The sequence below is a fragment of the Neocloeon triangulifer genome, unplaced genomic scaffold (genome assembly GCF_031216515.1).
Source record: "Neocloeon triangulifer isolate White Clay Creek 2 clone unplaced genomic scaffold, ASM3121651v1 ptg000022l, whole genome shotgun sequence".
Taxonomy (NCBI): domain Eukaryota; kingdom Metazoa; phylum Arthropoda; class Insecta; order Ephemeroptera; family Baetidae; genus Neocloeon; species Neocloeon triangulifer.
The window spans coordinates 5,305,843-5,324,837 of NW_026775562.1; the positions used below are offsets into that span (position 1 = coordinate 5,305,843).

Sequence of the window (18,995 nt, forward strand, 5' to 3'; positions counted from 1 at the left end):
GAGAATCTCAAATTCAATTTTCAGCAACCACAACAACTACGGAGCCGACGACGACGACTACTGCGCCTACCAGCACCACTACTGAAGGTCTGCAGACAAACTGATATATGCATGCGTAGAATTAAGTTGCGAACGCATTGACCTAGAGAGCATTAAGACCAATCTAGTCGCACTAAAAATTGATTGTTATCCTTTAATTGAATTCAAATAAAAATTTTCAGCCACAACTACAACAACTGAGCCGACGACTACGACTACAGTTGGTACGTGACTTGCTCAATGCTCAAATCACACCTTATGCAAGCGAGAATCTCAAATTCAATTTTCAGCAACCACAACAACTACGGAGCCGACGACGACGACTACTGCGCCGACCAGCACCACTACTGAAGGTGTGCAGACAAACTGATATATGCATGCGTAGAATTAAGTTGCGAACGCATTGACCTAGAGAGCATTAAGACCAATCTAGTCGCACTAAAAATTGATTGTTATCCTTTAATTGAATTCAAATAAAAATTTTCAGCCACAACTACAACAACTGAGCCGACGACTACGTCCACAGCAGGTACGAGACTTGTTCAATGCTCAAATCACACCTTATGCAAGCGAGCATCTCGAATTCAATTTTCAGCTACCACAACAACCACGGAGCCAACGACGTCGACTACTGCGCCTACCAGCACCACTACTGAAGGTCTGCAGACAAACTGATATACGCATGCGTAGAATTAAGTTGCGAACGGATTGACCTAAAGAGCATTTAGACCAATCTAGTAGCACTAAAAATTGATTGTTATCCTTTAATTGAATTCAAATAAAATTTTCAGCCACAACTACTACAACTGAGGCAACGACTACGACCACAGCAGGTACGAGACTTGTTCAATGCTCAAATCACACCTTATGCAAGCGAGCATCTCAAATTCAATTTTCAGCTACCACAACAACCACGGAGCCGACGACGTCGACTACTGCGCCGACCAGCACCACTACTGAAGGTCTGCAGACAAACTGATATATGCATGCGTAGAATTAAGTTGCGAACGCATTGACCTAGAGAGCTTAAAAAAAAAATCGAGTCGCACTAAAAATTTATTGTTATCATTTCATTGTATTAAAAACAAAATTTTCAGCCACAACTACAACAACTGAGCCGACGACTACGACCACAGCAGGTACGAGACTTGTTCAAAGCTCAAATTACACCTTATGCAAGCAAGCATCTCGAATTCAATTTTCAGCCACCACAACAACCACGGAGCCGACGACGTCGACTACTGCGCCTACCAGCACCACTACTGAAGGTCTGCAGACAAACTGATATATGCATGCGTAGAATTAAGTTGCGAACGCATTGACCTAGAGAGCATTTAGACCAATCTAGTCGCACTAAAAATTGATTTCTATCCTTTAATTGAATTCAAATAAAAATTTTCAGCCACAACTACAACAACTGAGCCGACGACTACGACCACAGCAGGTACGAGACTTGTTCAATGCTCAAATCACACGCTATGCAAGCGAGCATCTCAAATTCAATTTTCAGCTACCACAACAACCACGGAGCCGACGACGTCGACTACTGCGCCGACCAGCACCACTACTGAAGGTCTGCAGACAAACTGATATATGCATGCGTAGAATTAAGTTGCGAACGCAATGACCTAGAGAGCTTTAAGACAAATCGAGTCGCACTAACAATTAATTTATATCATTTCATTGCATTCAAAACGAAAATTTTCAGCCACAACTACAACAACTGAGCCGACGACTACGACTACAGTTGGTACGTGACTTGCTCAATGCTCAAATCACACCTTATGCAAGCGAGAATCTCAAATTCAATTTTCAGCAACCACAACAACTACGGAGCCGACGACGACGACTACTGCGCCTACCAGCACCACTACTGAAGGTCTGCAGACAAACTGATATATGCATGCGTAGAATTAAGTTGCGAACGCATTGACCTAGAGAGCATTAAGACCAATCTAGTCGCACTAAAAATTGATTGTTATCCTTTAATTGAATTCAAATAAAAATTTTCAGCCACAACTACAACAACTGAGCCGACGACTACGACTACAGTTGGTACGTGACTTGCTCAATGCTCAAATCACACCTTATGCAAGCGAGAATCTCAAATTCAATTTTCAGCAACCACAACAACTACGGAGCCGACGACGACGACTACTGCGCCTACCAGCACCACTACTGAAGGTGTGCAGACAAACTGATATATGCATGCGTAGAATTAAGTTGCGAACGCATTGACCTAGAGAGCATTAAGACCAATCTAGTCGCACTAAAAATTGATTGTTATCCTTTAATTGAATTCAAATAAAAATTTTCAGCCACAACTACAACAACTGAGCCGACGACTACGTCCACAGCAGGTACGAGACTTGTTCAATGCTCAAATCACACCTTATGCAAGCGAGCATCTCGAATTCAATTTTCAGCTACCACAACAACCACGGAGCCAACGACGTCGACTACTGCGCCTACCAGCACCACTACTGAAGGTCTGCAGACAAACTGATATACGCATGCGTAGAATTAAGTTGCGAACGCATTGACCTAGAGAGCATTAAGACCAATCTAGTCGCACTAAAAATTGATTGTTATCCTTTAATTGAATTCAAATAAAAATTTTCAGCCACAACTACTACAACTGAGGCAACGACTACGACCACAGCAGGTACGAGACTTGTTCAATGCTCAAATCACACCTTATGCAAGCGAGCATCTCGAATTCAATTTTCAGCTACCACAACAACTACGGAGCCGACGACGACGACTACTGCGCCTACCAGCACCACTACTGAAGGTCTGCAGACAAACTGATATATGCATGCGTAGAATTAAGTTGCGAACGCATTGACCTAGAGAGCTTTAAGACAAATCGAGTCGCACTAAAAATTAATTTATATCATTTCATTGCATTCAAAACGAAAATTTTCAGCCACAACTACAACAACTGAGCCGACGACTACGACCACAGCAGGTACGAGACTTGTTCAATGCTCAAATCACACCTTATGCAAGCGAGCATCTCAAATTCAATTTTCAGCAACCACAACAACCACGGAGCCGACGACGTCAACAACTGCGCCGACCAGCACCACTACTGAAGGTCTGCAGACAAACTGATATATGCATGCGTAGAATTAAGTTGCGAACGCATTGACAAATCGAGTTGCACTAAAAATTAATTTATATCATTTCATTGCATTCAAAACAAAAATTTTCAGCCACAACTACAACAACTGAGCCGACGACTACGACTACAGTAGGTACGTGACTTGCTCAAAGCTCAAATTACACCTTTTGCAAGCGAGAATCTCTAATTCAATTTTCAGCCACCACAACAACCACGGAGCCGACGACGTCGACTACTGCGCCTACCAGCACCACTACTGAAGGTCTGCAGACAAACTGATATATGCATGCGTAGAATTAAGTTTCGAACGCATTGACCTAGAGAGCATTAAGACCAATCTAGTCGCACTAAAAATTGATTGTTATCCTTTAATTGAATTCAAATAAAAATTTTCAGCCACAACTACAACAACTGAGCCGACGACTACGACCACAGCAGGTACGAGACTTGTTCAATGCTCAAATCACATCTTATGCAAGCGAGCATCTCGAATTCAATTTTCAGCTACCACAACAACCACGGAGCCGACGACGTCGACTACTGCGCCGACCAGCACCACTACTGAAGGTCTGCAGACAAACTGATATATGCATGCGTAGAATTAAGTTGCGAACGCATTGACCTAGAGAGCTTTAAGACAAATCGAGTCGCACTAAAAATTAATTTATATCATTTCATTGCATTCAAAACAAAAATTTTCAGCCACAACTACAACAACTGAGCCAACGACTACGACTACAGTTGGTACGTGACTTGCTCAATGCTCAAATCACACCTTATGCAAGCGAGAATCTCAAATTCAATTTTCAGCAACCACAACAACTACGGAGCCGACGACGACGACTACTGCGCCTACCAGCACCACTACTGAAGGTCTGCAGACAAACTGATATATGCATGCGTAGAATTAAGTTGCGAACGCATTGACCTAGAGAGCATTAAGACCAATCTAGTCGCACTAAAAATTGATTTCTATCCTTTAATTGAATTCAAATAAAAATTTTCAGCCACAACTACAACAACTGAGCCGACGACTACGACCACAGCAGGTACGAGACTTGTTCAATGCTCAAATCACACCTTATGCAAGCGAGCATCTCGAATTCAATTTTCAGCTACCACAACAACCACGGAGCCGACGACGTCGACTACTGCGCCGACCAGCACCACTACTGAAGGTCTGCAGACAAACTGATATATGCATGCGTAGAATTAAGTTGCGAACGCATTGACCTAGAGAGCATTAAGACCAATCTAGTCGCACTAAAAATTGATTTCTATCCTTTAATTGAATTCAAATAAAAATTTTCAGCCACAACTATAACAACTGAGCCGACGACTACGTCCACAGCAGGTACGTGACTTGCTCAAGGCTCAAATCACACCTTATGCGAGCGAGAATCTCAAATTCAATTTTCAGCAACCACAACAACTACGGAGCCGACGACGACGACTACTGCGCCTACCAGCACCACTACTGAAGGTCTGCAGACAAACTGATATATGCATGCGTAGAATTAAGTTGCGAACGCATTGACCTAGAGAGCATTAAGACCAATCTAGTCGCACTAAAAATTGATTTCTATCCTTTAATTGAATTCAAATAAAAATTTTCAGCCACAACTACAACAACTGAGCCGACGACTACGACCACAGCAGGTACGAGACTTGTTCAATGCTCAAATCACACCTTATGCAAGCGAGCATCTCGAATTCAATTTTCAGCTACCACAACAACCACGGAGCCGACGACGTCGACTACTGCGCCGACCAGCACCACTACTGAAGGTCTGCAGACAAACTGATATATGCATGCGTAGAATTAAGTTGCGAACGCATTGACCTAGAGAGCTTTAAGACAAATCGAGTCGCACTAAAAATTAATTTATATCATTTCATTGCATTCAAAACGAAAATTTTCAGCCACAACTACAACAACTGAGCCGACGACTACGACTACAGTTGGTACGTGACTTGCTCAATGCTCAAATCACACCTTATGCAAGCGAGAATCTCAAATTCAATTTTCAGCAACCACAACAACTACGGAGCCGACGACGACGACTACTGCGCCTACCAGCACCACTACTGAAGGTCTGCAGACAAACTGATATATGCATGCGTAGAATTAAGTTGCGAACGCATTGACCTAGAGAGCATTAAGACCAATCTAGTCGCACTAAAAATTGATTGTTATCCTTTAATTGAATTCAAATAAAAATTTTCAGCCACAACTACAACAACTGAGCCGACGACTACGACTACAGTTGGTACGTGACTTGCTCAATGCTCAAATCACACCTTATGCAAGCGAGAATCTCAAATTCAATTTTCAGCAACCACAACAACTACGGAGCCGACGACGACGACTACTGCGCCTACCAGCACCACTACTGAAGGTGTGCAGACAAACTGATATATGCATGCGTAGAATTAAGTTGCGAACGCATTGACCTAGAGAGCATTAAGACCAATCTAGTCGCACTAAAAATTGATTGTTATCCTTTAATTGAATTCAAATAAAAATTTTCAGCCACAACTACAACAACTGAGCCGACGACTACGTCCACAGCAGGTACGAGACTTGTTCAATGCTCAAATCACACCTTATGCAAGCGAGCATCTCGAATTCAATTTTCAGCTACCACAACAACCACGGAGCCAACGACGTCGACTACTGCGCCTACCAGCACCACTACTGAAGGTCTGCAGACAAACTGATATACGCATGCGTAGAATTAAGTTGCGAACGCATTGACCTAGAGAGCATTAAGACCAATCTAGTCGCACTAAAAATTGATTGTTATCCTTTAATTGAATTCAAATAAAAATTTTCAGCCACAACTACTACAACTGAGGCAACGACTACGACCACAGCAGGTACGAGACTTGTTCAATGCTCAAATCACACCTTATGCAAGCGAGCATCTCGAATTCAATTTTCAGCTACCACAACAACTACGGAGCCGACGACGACGACTACTGCGCCTACCAGCACCACTACTGAAGGTCTGCAGACAAACTGATATATGCATGCGTAGAATTAAGTTGCGAACGCATTGACCTAGAGAGCTTTAAGACAAATCGAGTCGCACTAAAAATTAATTTATATCATTTCATTGCATTCAAAACGAAAATTTTCAGCCACAACTACAACAACTGAGCCGACGACTACGACTACAGTTGGTACGTGACTTGCTCAATGCTCAAATCACACCTTATGCAAGCGAGAATCTCAAATTCAATTTTCAGCAACCACAACAACTACGGAGCCGACGACGACGACTACTGCGCCTACCAGCACCACTACTGAAGGTCTGCAGACAAACTGATATATGCATGCGTAGAATTAAGTTGCGAACGCATTGACCTAGAGAGCATTAAGACCAATCTAGTCGCACTAAAAATTGATTTCTATCCTTTAATTGAATTCAAATAAAAATTTTCAGCCACAACTACAACAACTGAGCCGACGACTACGACCACAGCAGGTACGAGACTTGTTCAATGCTCAAATCACACCTTATGCAAGCGAGCATCTCGAATTCAATTTTCAGCTACCACAACAACCACGGAGCCGACGACGTCGACTACTGCGCCGACCAGCACCACTACTGAAGGTCTGCAGACAAACTGATATATGCATGCGTAGAATTAAGTTGCGAACGCATTGACCTAGAGAGCTTTAAGACAAATCGAGTCGCACTAAAAATTAATTTATATCATTTCATTGCATTCAAAACGAAAATTTTCAGCCACAACTACAACAACTGAGCCGACGACTACGACTACAGTTGGTACGTGACTTGCTCAATGCTCAAATCACACGTTATGCAAGCGAGCATCTCAAATTCAATTTTCAGCAACCACAACAACTACGGAGCCGACGACGACGACTACTGCGCCTACCAGCACCTTTACTGAAGGTCTGCAGACAAACTGATATATGCATGCGTAGAATTAAGTTGCGAACGCATTGACCTAGAGAGCATTAAGACCAATCTAGTCGCACTAAAAATTGATTGTTATCCTTTAATTGAATTCAAATAAAAATTTTCAGCCACAACTACAACAACTGAGCCGACGACTACGACTACAGTTGGTACGTGACTTGCTCAATGCTCAAATCACACCTTATGCAAGCGAGAATCTCAAATTCAATTTTCAGCAACCACAACAACTACGGAGCCGACGACGACGACTACTGCGCCTACCAGCACCACTACTGAAGGTGTGCAGACAAACTGATATATGCATGCGTAGAATTAAGTTGCGAACGCATTGACCTAGAGAGCATTAAGACCAATCTAGTCGCACTAAAAATTGATTGTTATCCTTTAATTGAATTCAAATAAAAATTTTCAGCCACAACTACAACAACTGAGCCGACGACTACGACCACAGCAGGTACGAGACTTGTTCAATGCTCAAATCACACCTTATGCAAGCGAGCATCTCGAATTCAATTTTCAGCTACCACAACAACTACGGAGCCAACGACGTCGACTACTGCGCCTACCAGCACCACTACTGAAGGTCTGCAGACAAACTGATATATGCATGCGTAGAATTAAGTTGAAAACGCATTGACCTAGAGAACATTAAGACCAATCTAGTCGCACTAAAAATTGATTGTTATCCTTTAATTGAATTCAAATAAAAATTTTCAGCCACAACTACAACAACTGAGCCGACGACTACGACCACAGCAGGTACGAGACTTGTTCAATGCTCAAATCACACCTTATGCAAGCGAGCATCTCGAATTCAATTTTCAGCTACCACAACAACCACGGAGCCGACGACGTCGACTACTGCGCCGACCAGCACCACTACTGAAGGTCTGCAGACAAACTGATATATGCATGCGTAGAATTAAGTTGCGAACGCATTGACCTAGAGAGCTTAAAAAAAAAATCGAGTCGCACTAAAAATTTATTGTTATCATTTCATTGTATTAAAAACAAAATTTTCAGCCACAACTACAACAACTGAGCCGACGACTACGACCACAGCAGGTACGAGACTTGTTCAAAGCTCAAATTACACCTTATGCAAGCAAGCATCTCGAATTCAATTTTCAGCCACCACAACAACCACGGAGCCGACGACGTCGACTACTGCGCCTACCAGCACCACTACTGAAGGTCTGCAGACAAACTGATATATGCATGCGTAGAATTAAGTTGCGAACGGATTGACCTAAAGAGCATTTAGACCAATCTAGTAGCACTAAAAATTGATTGTTATCCTTTAATTGAATTCAAATAAAATTTTCAGCCACAACTACTACAACTGAGGCAACGACTACGACCACAGCAGGTACGAGACTTGTTCAATGCTCAAATCACACCTTATGCAAGCGAGCATCTCAAATTCAATTTTCAGCTACCACAACAACCACGGAGCCGACGACGTCGACTACTGCGCCGACCAGCACCACTACTGAAGGTCTGCAGACAAACTGATATATGCATGCGTAGAATTAAGTTGCGAACGCATTGACCTAGAGAGCTTAAAAAAAAAATCGAGTCGCACTAAAAATTTATTGTTATCATTTCATTGTATTAAAAACAAAATTTTCAGCCACAACTACAACAACTGAGCCGACGACTACGACCACAGCAGGTACGAGACTTGTTCAAAGCTCAAATTACACCTTATGCAAGCAAGCATCTCGAATTCAATTTTCAGCCACCACAACAACCACGGAGCCGACGACGTCGACTACTGCGCCGACCAGCACCACTACTGAAGGTCTGCAGACAAACTGATATATGCATGCGTAGAATTAAGTTGCGAACGCATTGACCTAGAGAGCTTTAAGACAAATCGAGTCGCACTAAAAATTAATTTATATCATTTCATTGCATTCAAAACAAAAATTTTCAGCCACAACTACAACAACTGAGCCAACGACTACGACTACAGTTGGTACGTGACTTGCTCAATGCTCAAATCACACCTTATGCAAGCGAGAATCTCAAATTCAATTTTCAGCAACCACAACAACTACGGAGCCGACGACGACGACTACTGCGCCTACCAGCACCACTACTGAAGGTCTGCAGACAAACTGATATATGCATGCGTAGAATTAAGTTGCGAACGCATTGACCTAGAGAGCATTAAGACCAATCTAGTCGCACTAAAAATTGATTTCTATCCTTTAATTGAATTCAAATAAAAATTTTCAGCCACAACTACAACAACTGAGCCGACGACTACGACCACAGCAGGTACGAGACTTGTTCAATGCTCAAATCACACCTTATGCAAGCGAGCATCTCGAATTCAATTTTCAGCTACCACAACAACCACGGAGCCGACGACGTCGACTACTGCGCCGACCAGCACCACTACTGAAGGTCTGCAGACAAACTGATATATGCATGCGTAGAATTAAGTTGCGAACGCATTGACCTAGAGAGCTTAAAAAAAAAATCGAGTCGCACTAAAAATTTATTGTTATCATTTCATTGTATTAAAAACAAAATTTTCAGCCACAACTACAACAACTGAGCCGACGACTACGACCACAGCAGGTACGAGACTTGTTCAAAGCTCAAATTACACCTTATGCAAGCAAGCATCTCGAATTCAATTTTCAGCCACCACAACAACCACGGAGCCGACGACGTCGACTACTGCGCCTACCAGCACCACTACTGAAGGTCTGCAGACAAACTGATATATGCATGCGTAGAATTAAGTTGCGAACGGATTGACCTAAAGAGCATTTAGACCAATCTAGTAGCACTAAAAATTGATTGTTATCCTTTAATTGAATTCAAATAAAATTTTCAGCCACAACTACTACAACTGAGGCAACGACTACGACCACAGCAGGTACGAGACTTGTTCAATGCTCAAATCACACCTTATGCAAGCGAGCATCTCAAATTCAATTTTCAGCTACCACAACAACCACGGAGCCGACGACGTCGACTACTGCGCCGACCAGCACCACTACTGAAGGTCTGCAGACAAACTGATATATGCATGCGTAGAATTAAGTTGCGAACGCATTGACCTAGAGAGCTTAAAAAAAAAATCGAGTCGCACTAAAAATTTATTGTTATCATTTCATTGTATTAAAAACAAAATTTTCAGCCACAACTACAACAACTGAGCCGACGACTACGACCACAGCAGGTACGAGACTTGTTCAAAGCTCAAATTACACCTTATGCAAGCAAGCATCTCGAATTCAATTTTCAGCCACCACAACAACCACGGAGCCGACGACGTCGACTACTGCGCCGACCAGCACCACTACTGAAGGTCTGCAGACAAACTGATATATGCATGCGAAGAATTTAGTTGCGAACGCAATATCTAGCCACATTATTGTCATAACAAATATTGTACATAACCCGCGTTGCCGCTTATCTATTGCTGATTACAGCTACTACAACGACTACCGAGCCAACCTCAACGACTACTGCTGCCTCGACTACGACCACGGAAGGTGGGTCTCAATCGAACTTTTGTCAACGTACACCCAAACGACAGAAACATCAAGAAAACGTGTTAAAATTTTCAAAAAAATTACAATTCACATTTCAGTTACTCTGATATCAGGGTACAAAATTTAAGTTATACGCACCTGAAGGAATGCAACCGGATATTATATTCTGATAAAAGCCACAATTAAAAGATATCTAGTTCCATTTAAATTGTCTACTAGGATGAAATATTTGTGCATGCTGCCGTTCTGCAATATGCAAAAATTTTTAAAAAAGAAGTCGGGAGAAAAAATAAATATTAGAAATATTTTAAGAATCGATGAAGTGATACATTTTTTGGTTTAACAATATGAGATTAACTGAGGTGAGAAATTTCTTCGAAATCGCATCATTTTAGACAATTTATGAGAATCAGATTTGTACGAGTTATTGCAAAAAAAATAATATTGACCTCAATTTTTTAATCCAAAACCGTGGGTATAGGTATACTTCTTTATACTATACAAAAAGGAAAATTTGAAAGGCGCTCAAATGGAATGTAAGTTTAAAGTTGGTCCTAAAATTTTGAAAGAGTAAAATACACAACATGCACCAAAAATTAAAAATTGTTAGGTTTTCTGAAAAATCACAAGATTACCATTTTGCAAATTTACCTAGAGAGCCTTAAGACCAATCGAGTCGCACTAAAAATTTATTGTTATCAATTCATTGCGTTGATTCGTTCAAAACATACAATTTGCAGCAACAACTACAACAACTGAGCCGACGACAACGACCACAGCAGGTACGAGTCTTGTTCGATGCTCAATCCTTATTCAAGCGAGCGAGCATCTCAAATTCTATTTTCAGCCACCACAACAACCACGGAGCCGACAACGTCAACTACTGCGCCTACCAGCACCACTACTGAAGGTCTGCAGACACACATATAAATATGCATGCGTAGAATTCAGTTGCGAACGCAATATTTAGCCACATTATTGTCCGAACATAAATTTTCCATTACCCGCGTTAATCAACGAAAGCTTGATTCAAGATATTATTCAATTTAACTAATTTTCCAAAAAAACTTATGTTTTGCAGACGAAAAATTTTCAAATAATTCCTGCACTTTAATTGACCCATTGAGGCTATAATTTTTAACAATTAATGGCTTTGCAGCTATTATATTGATCAGTGAATGTGGTATTGAAGTTATTATTCACATATTGGCTCAGACAGTGGAGTTCGGCATGTGACGATTTTGCAATTTGATATGGCATATAAATAAAATCGTGGCAGTTTAACGAATAATTTCCAAATAAATCCTGCGCCTATTGTTAGCAAGCCTGACCGAGTTTCCCCTTTAAAATGATTATATGTTCGGCACTGCATATAAATATAATTATGGAATCTTCTATATCAGTTAATGACTTTTTAGCAATTATAATTGATTTTTTTATATCATTATGATTAAAATATTCACTGAAAATTATCAGCTCAGAAAGTAGAGTTTGGCAGTAGAATGATTTTAAATAAATTATTATTATTATTGCAACTCTTTTATTGTCTTATGGTGTGATATTACAAATAGTGCACTCAGACATAATTCACCCATCCTGCGCCTATTATTAGCAAGCCTGAACGAGTTTCCTCTTTTTAATGCTTATACATATATTTAGCTACAACAACGACCACCGTGCCTACCACAACTACATCTGCTGCTACGATAACAACCACTGAAGGTCTGGGATAATCTTTGTGTGCCGCACAACAAACTATGCACAAAATAATCGAGTGAACAATTCTTTACGTTTAAACACACCTTGCAGCCACGACATCAACCACTGAGCCGACGACTACGACCACTGCGGCGGTTACCAGCACAACAACTGAAGGTCTGGACATGATTGAGTTCAATTCATATGTTTTTCTCCGACAAGTCGGAACAGTTGATTTAACAGAAATTGGTTGGGAAAGAAAAGACACAATTTAATTAAACTTATTTCCTCAGAAATTTGAGTACGGCAGTTGAAGATTTTCCCACTTAATCCTGCATATTAATAAACCCATGGACGCAGTAATTTACATCAGATTATGGACCTCCGCTGTAAAATTGATTAGCGAAAGCTTGATTCAAGATATTATTCAATTTAACTTATTTTCCAAAAAACTTAGGTTTTGCAGACGACAAATTTTCAAAAAATTCCTGCACTTTAATTGTCCCATGGAAGTTGTAATTTTTATCAATTCAATGCTTTCCAGTTAATATATTGATCGGTGAAAGTGGTTTTGATAATATTATTCACTTAAACATATTTGCTCAGAGTCCACTTACCCCACCAAATAAAGAGCCACTATTTTTCAAATTGTTTCCGCTGCATTGACTACGATCACAGAAGGTGTGAAATATGCTTAAAAAACCAGCTCAAATCGATACACTTGGAGCATTACACACTTTCCCGTATCTCAAATTCAATTTTCAGCCACGACAACAACTACAACATCAACCTCTACAACAACTACCTCTCCTACTACCACCTCCACAACAACAACCAGCACCACAACTGTACCAGTGATCCAGCCAAAGACTTGCGCTTCGCAGAATTTGATAGTATTTTTTTTTACCTGTTACTGAATTCAACACTTACTTATGCTTGTTAAGAGCGTGTCGAATTGCTGCAGGAGGCCACCGGCACCTTTGGTCACTTTCTACGCTTATGAAAGAGTTTGCCAAGTGACAAAAGTTGCTCTTAACGCGTTTAACATCTTCTCCCTGTACAAACAGCAACGCTACACTAACATTCCACCCAACTCAATCAACTACCAAAGTCCTGCAGTGAGGGCTGCACTAGGCAGAGATGCTGTTCGTTTTACATATCTTGAATGTTCTGATCTCAATAATGTGATTTTTTTTCAGTGCTTCGTCCACTGTTACTTGCTGCAAAAAGCAATTGTTAGTTATTTTTATTTTATATCTAAAAAAATATCTCAATTACCCATACAGCTCAATTGCTTCGACTGATTAAACGATTTAAATGCATGATTTTTTCATTATTAGTGATTGTTTTTTTTTATTAATTTTGTGTATCATATATAGATTGATATTATTAAGGATTGATTTTTAACTTCCTATTGTACATCAGATTTTGCAAGACAACATAATTGACCAGGCTAAACTCACCACGTTTCTAACTGGAGCACAAAAAGATGCAACGTGGAAGGCAATCGTTGCAGCGGCCGTGAGTGACTGCGTTTCCAAAATCAACAGTATGGATTTATTTAGCTGTTTGCAACTTTTTAATTTTGAAACACTTCTCTTGAAGATATGTACATCCCCAACTTTGTGTCGAGAGGTGCGAGTTGCTCTGGCAGAGCCTATTTAGTGATGCAGTGCATTCAGCTAAAAACCATTAATGTATAAATCAAATCAATTTTATATTTCAAAAATATTAACTAGCTTAAAAATTTTCAGAATTGCCCGGATAAAAGTAGGTTTCTTTGGTAAAATTATAAATTTAAAATAAATATATATTTGCTCAGTTGCGACTGCCGCGTGTAGTAAAACTTACGAAACCGTCAGCCAATGCTCTGGAAATATTTTCATCTCATCTCTAATCAGAAGAAGGAGGAGTCTTCAACTGAATTCATCGAGTCCAGTTGCTGCTGATTTTGGCCTAAGAAAATTCTCGCCCAAATTTACAAATAAGGCGAATTAGTAACTTCGAATTAAGTTTAATATTATTGTCCTTTAAATTCTGTTTTTGAGGAAACAGTTCTTGATTCTTTAATTGGTGATAGCACGGTATGAATTAGAGAAGCAATAAAAATATGTAATACCCTTTTGGATCAAACAGACTGTTATAGTAATTAAAATGCATGTATGCTGATGATAAAAGAAGCAAAATAACGACAAAATTTTCAATAATTATTAGGCAAGAACAATGAAAAGTCTCAATAAATAATTTAATTTGGCAAACCACAATTCATATTTTAATAATATACCGCATTTAAAATGATCTAAATAGTTTAAGAACGAACTCAACTCCAGGCACAAAGAAAAACCTCCTTCATCGTCTGCGATTCATATTTGCTTCTCAGTCAAGAGGTGTGAGTCGAGGTATATACACGTTGGAAAAGGCTAGCTGGTATGAGCTTTCAATAAGTGAAATCGTGATCCTAGTCAAGTTCAGGGTGCTGCCGTTTTTCTTAATTTTTGAGTTTTAAGTGTAAAAGTTCATTTTTTTAGACAGAAATCCGGCCAGAATTTAAATTAAGGCATGTTTATACGAGATTTGTTTGTCATGGTTTTCACCACCTGATTTGTAAAAACAGAAAACATCACTTGAAAATCGATGATAAATGTGTATGTAAATTATGTGACAATCCGTGTGACAGATACCACCTGAAGAACTGCCCTGCACGAGTGAAATTCCTTGTGGACTATGCGAAAATTAAGAAGTTAAAACCACTATTTCTTTATACTATTTCTTTTTCTTTAAAAATTTTTAAAAGTGTGCTTTGACATGTATGTATGATGAATTGAATTCTCATTGAGTAATAAATAATTTTTCAATCACCGTCCTCGTGGTTGAGTGTCCATGTATAAATACTATAGTTCGAACGCTTATGCAGACGTTGCTTCTTATTAACTCTGGCAGACGCTACCAAACGCTGAAGGCAGGTGGCTAGCGGCCACCTGGACCAGCGTCGAGGGGCACATTGAACGCTGGGGTACTCTGTCAGCTATTTTTGAACGCTATGGAACGCTGGCAAATACTGATGCGTTCAAATAGCGTTTGGCAGATCAGAGTGAAAATAATTGCGTTAGAGTGCGTTCGTGGTTACAAGCGCGCGACGCGCCTGCGGCACCAAAACTTGGATTCCGACTAGAGGGTGAATCCGTTGAAAAATCGGCCAAAAAATTCAACCAGAATTTGGCCGAGTTTACGAAATTCTAGAGTAGCAAAATCGGCCAAACTTTGCGGGTGGATACGATTCTACATTTCTGAAGAGAAGCATTTTGCGGAACGACGCCTCGATTTCTCCTTCTAACGGTGCCCTGATTTGCCTGATTCGACGAACCGTAAAAAAAAACCGTTTTATGCCCAATGTACCTTGGGGTGCACGCACCCAGGCGACCAAATTTCCAAAATTGAAGCTAATTATGCATTAGCACCCTCTCATGGCAAATTTCAATCAAAACCCGCGACTTCCGAATGAGTGCATGAAAATCCCGAAAGCACTTGTATTTATGGGAAAAGAGGTATTTATCCAACTAATAATTAAAGAGAAAAATAACGCAAAAAAAGATCACTTACTCTCAGATAATTCACGTGGAGGAGAATGAAGAAAATTATGCTTTGGGCGAAGAGGCTTCTGGAAATGGAGTTTCAACTATTTTGTTGCTGTCTTTGGCACTTTTTGCTTCTGTAACAGTCAAATGGATTTTAATCTATACAGCACCCTCAAGGGGTTTTCCAATTACAAATCCTTTGTAAATTATATAAATTATCTGTGAATTTGCCCGATGACAACTATTACAACGTTGACCAAAACCATATTTCACTTATTTCAGTAAAATTTGATATGAAAGTGTCGAGAAAAAAGCAGCCTGTCATATTTACAATAATTATATTGTTGTGAAATCCAGGGGTGCATTGCTGGTTAATTAATAGGTTTCAATTCTGCAGCCAAATTATTTCTCACTTACACGACATTAAAAATTCCCACTTTCATCAATTTGCACATGCAAAAATAAAATCAGGAACCTAATTATTTCTTGTCCCAGACTTTCATAGAGCAGTGCAGACATTTGCTCAAGCTCTGTACGAGCCATGGAGCATTCTCACTCTTGCTATATACATATGTATTTATTCCAACACACACATTGCCGTGCAAGAGAGAAAGGTGCGCCCCGTTTTTCAGCGGCGAGGCTGCGATTGCAACCAGCATGGGTTCCCTTGTCAAACAGGAGGCCATTGAGGCCACGACCGAGTCCACTTCGAGACCATGGTCTCTATGGACTCGAGCGTGGCCTCAGTGGCCTCGAGTTGAGGTCACTTTGAGCACTGACTCCGTGGCCTCGATGGACTCGGTATGGTCTCCATGGACTCGGAGTGACCTCGGCGGTCTCTGTGGACTCGGAGTGATCTCGGTGGTCTCCGTGGACTCGGGAGTGATCTCGGTGGTCTCCGTGGACTCGGGAGTGATCTCGGTGGTCTCCGTGGACTCGGAGTGATCTCAGTGGTCTCCGTGGACTCGGGAGTGATCTCGGTGGTCTCCGTGGACTCGGAGTGACCTCGGCGGTCTCCATGCACTCGGAGTGGTCTCAGTGGCCTCCGAGTGACCTCAAGTTGTGATTATGATTTTTTCGCATTATTTTTAATATTATACAAATTTTAATTTACATCAAATTATATAAAAAAAATTATTTTGCGAAAATTAGAAACTTTTTAATATGCAAAATTGAATTAATTTATTTTTTTGTATTAAAAACGCAACGGGACAAATTTTGTCCCGCCGGCTGGGATAGACTAAAATTTCCTCCCGCTCGAAAGTGAAATTTTTTATCCCAAGCTAAAATTTGTCCCGCCACTATCCTCCCTGGACAAAAGTCCTCCCGGGGAGGAAATCTCTAGTGAATGCCCCCCAATATTAATTTATTTATCTTCTCTTGATCAGAGTCTTATTCATAAAAAAATTCAAACCACTTTAAACAAAATCTTCACCAAAAAGTTATTGAAAAATTAAAGTAAGTAGCTTAAAATCTGCTGCTTTGGACGCAAAAAATCATAAATATTAAATTTCGGTACAGAAATTAGCGTTCAGCAAATTTTTAAAGGCAATGTTTTTATGAAAATGATATGAAAAATTATTCTGTTGAATTTTATTACAGATTACAATTTTGATTTGAAAAAATCAACTAAAATAAAAACTGAATATTTTGGCAAAAATAAAGCTGAAGAGCCTTATTACATTATTAAATTGATTAAATATCTATTTTTTTAATAACTTTCTGGTTAAGATTTTGATTAAACTGGTTTCAATTTTTTTTATAATTATGACTGATCAACAGAAGATAAATTAATAATTAATATACCCAATTTCCTATTATGATCTATTTCAACTGGCGGCTGTTTTTTGGAATTAATTATGGTTCACGTAGCAGCAAGTAAAAAAACAACGCGGTTTATAGAACAACTCATAAATACAAAAAAATAAATTAATTCAATTTTGCATATTAAAAAGTTTCTAATTTTCGCAAAATAATTTTTTTTTATAATTTGATGTAAATTAAAATTTTTATAATATTAAAAATAATGCGAAAAAATCAAAATCACAACTTGAGGTCACTCGGAGACCACTGAGACCACTCCGAGTGCATGGAGACCGCCGAGGTCACTTCGAGTCCATTGAGACCATTCCGAGGCCACCGAGGTCACTCCGAGTCCACGGAGACCACCGAGATCACTCCCGAGTCCACGGAGACCACTGAGATCACTCCGAGTCCACGGAGACCACCGAGATCACTCCCGAGTCCACGGAGACCACCGAGATCACTCCCGAGTCCACGGAGACCACTGAGATCACTCCGAGTCCACGGAGACCACCGAGATCACTCCCGAGTCCACGGAGACCACGGAGATCACTCCGAGTCCACGGAGACCACCGAGATCACTCCCGAGTCCACGGAGACCACCGAGATCACTACGAGTCCACAGAGACCGCCGAGGTCACTCCGAGTCCATGGAGACCATACCGAGTCCATCGAGGCCACGGAGTCAGTGCTCAAAGTGACCTCAACTCGAGGCCACTGAGGCCACGCTCGAGTCCATAGAGACCATGGTCTCGAAGTGGACTCGGTCGTGGCCTCAATGGCCTCCTGTTTGACAAGGGTTGTCAGTCGAGCAAAACCATCCACGATCCTCTCGTGCCAAACTGACAGCATGACACACTGGCTGACCAGGCCAGCCGGCAACCTGAGATGATAATTATCATGTCGCCTATTTCATGATCCGAAAGACTCCAAAATTTTGATTCAAAGATTATAAATTTTTTCTTAATATTCAGTAGTATTTTGGAAAAGAAAATTATTTCCATAAAAATAATTGTAGTGTAAAATGGGTAAAAGTATTTCATCGCTTAATAATAGATTGCCAAAATCAATCGCAATTGCAAAATTACAGATCACGTCCATCCTTGAAAAACGGTGGAATAAAATAGGTGGTAAAAGTAACTGCAAAAAATAGGCGTTTACTGTTTGATTTTTAAACACACTGCAAATCCACCTGAAGAATAATTTATTGCTCTGCCTTGACCAACAACAAAACCATTTAAAAATAACAAAGTTTATTTCTCTATGTGACTTAGAGAAATAT

At 40.3% G+C, this 18,995-nt stretch overlaps 1 protein-coding gene across 1 annotated transcript in view; it reads left to right on the forward strand.

The window, feature by feature from the left end:
- Window positions 1-14,537, forward strand: part of LOC132204647 (laminin subunit alpha-like) — a 32,589-nt gene extending 18,052 nt beyond the window's left edge. The window contains exons 4-13 of the mRNA XM_059633269.1: window positions 10,575-10,696; window positions 12,297-12,359; window positions 12,447-12,512; window positions 13,101-13,228; window positions 13,280-13,480; window positions 13,535-13,570; window positions 13,761-13,884; window positions 13,941-14,032; window positions 14,090-14,105; window positions 14,158-14,537. Coding sequence (XP_059489252.1) covers window positions 10,575-10,696; window positions 12,297-12,359; window positions 12,447-12,512; window positions 13,101-13,228; window positions 13,280-13,480; window positions 13,535-13,570; window positions 13,761-13,884; window positions 13,941-14,032; window positions 14,090-14,105; window positions 14,158-14,333 — 1,024 coding nt within the window. The 3' untranslated portion in view covers window positions 14,334-14,537. The remainder of the gene's footprint in view (window positions 1-10,574; window positions 10,697-12,296; window positions 12,360-12,446; window positions 12,513-13,100; window positions 13,229-13,279; window positions 13,481-13,534; window positions 13,571-13,760; window positions 13,885-13,940; window positions 14,033-14,089; window positions 14,106-14,157) is intronic.
- The last annotated feature ends 4,458 nt before the right edge of the window (window positions 14,538-18,995 follow it).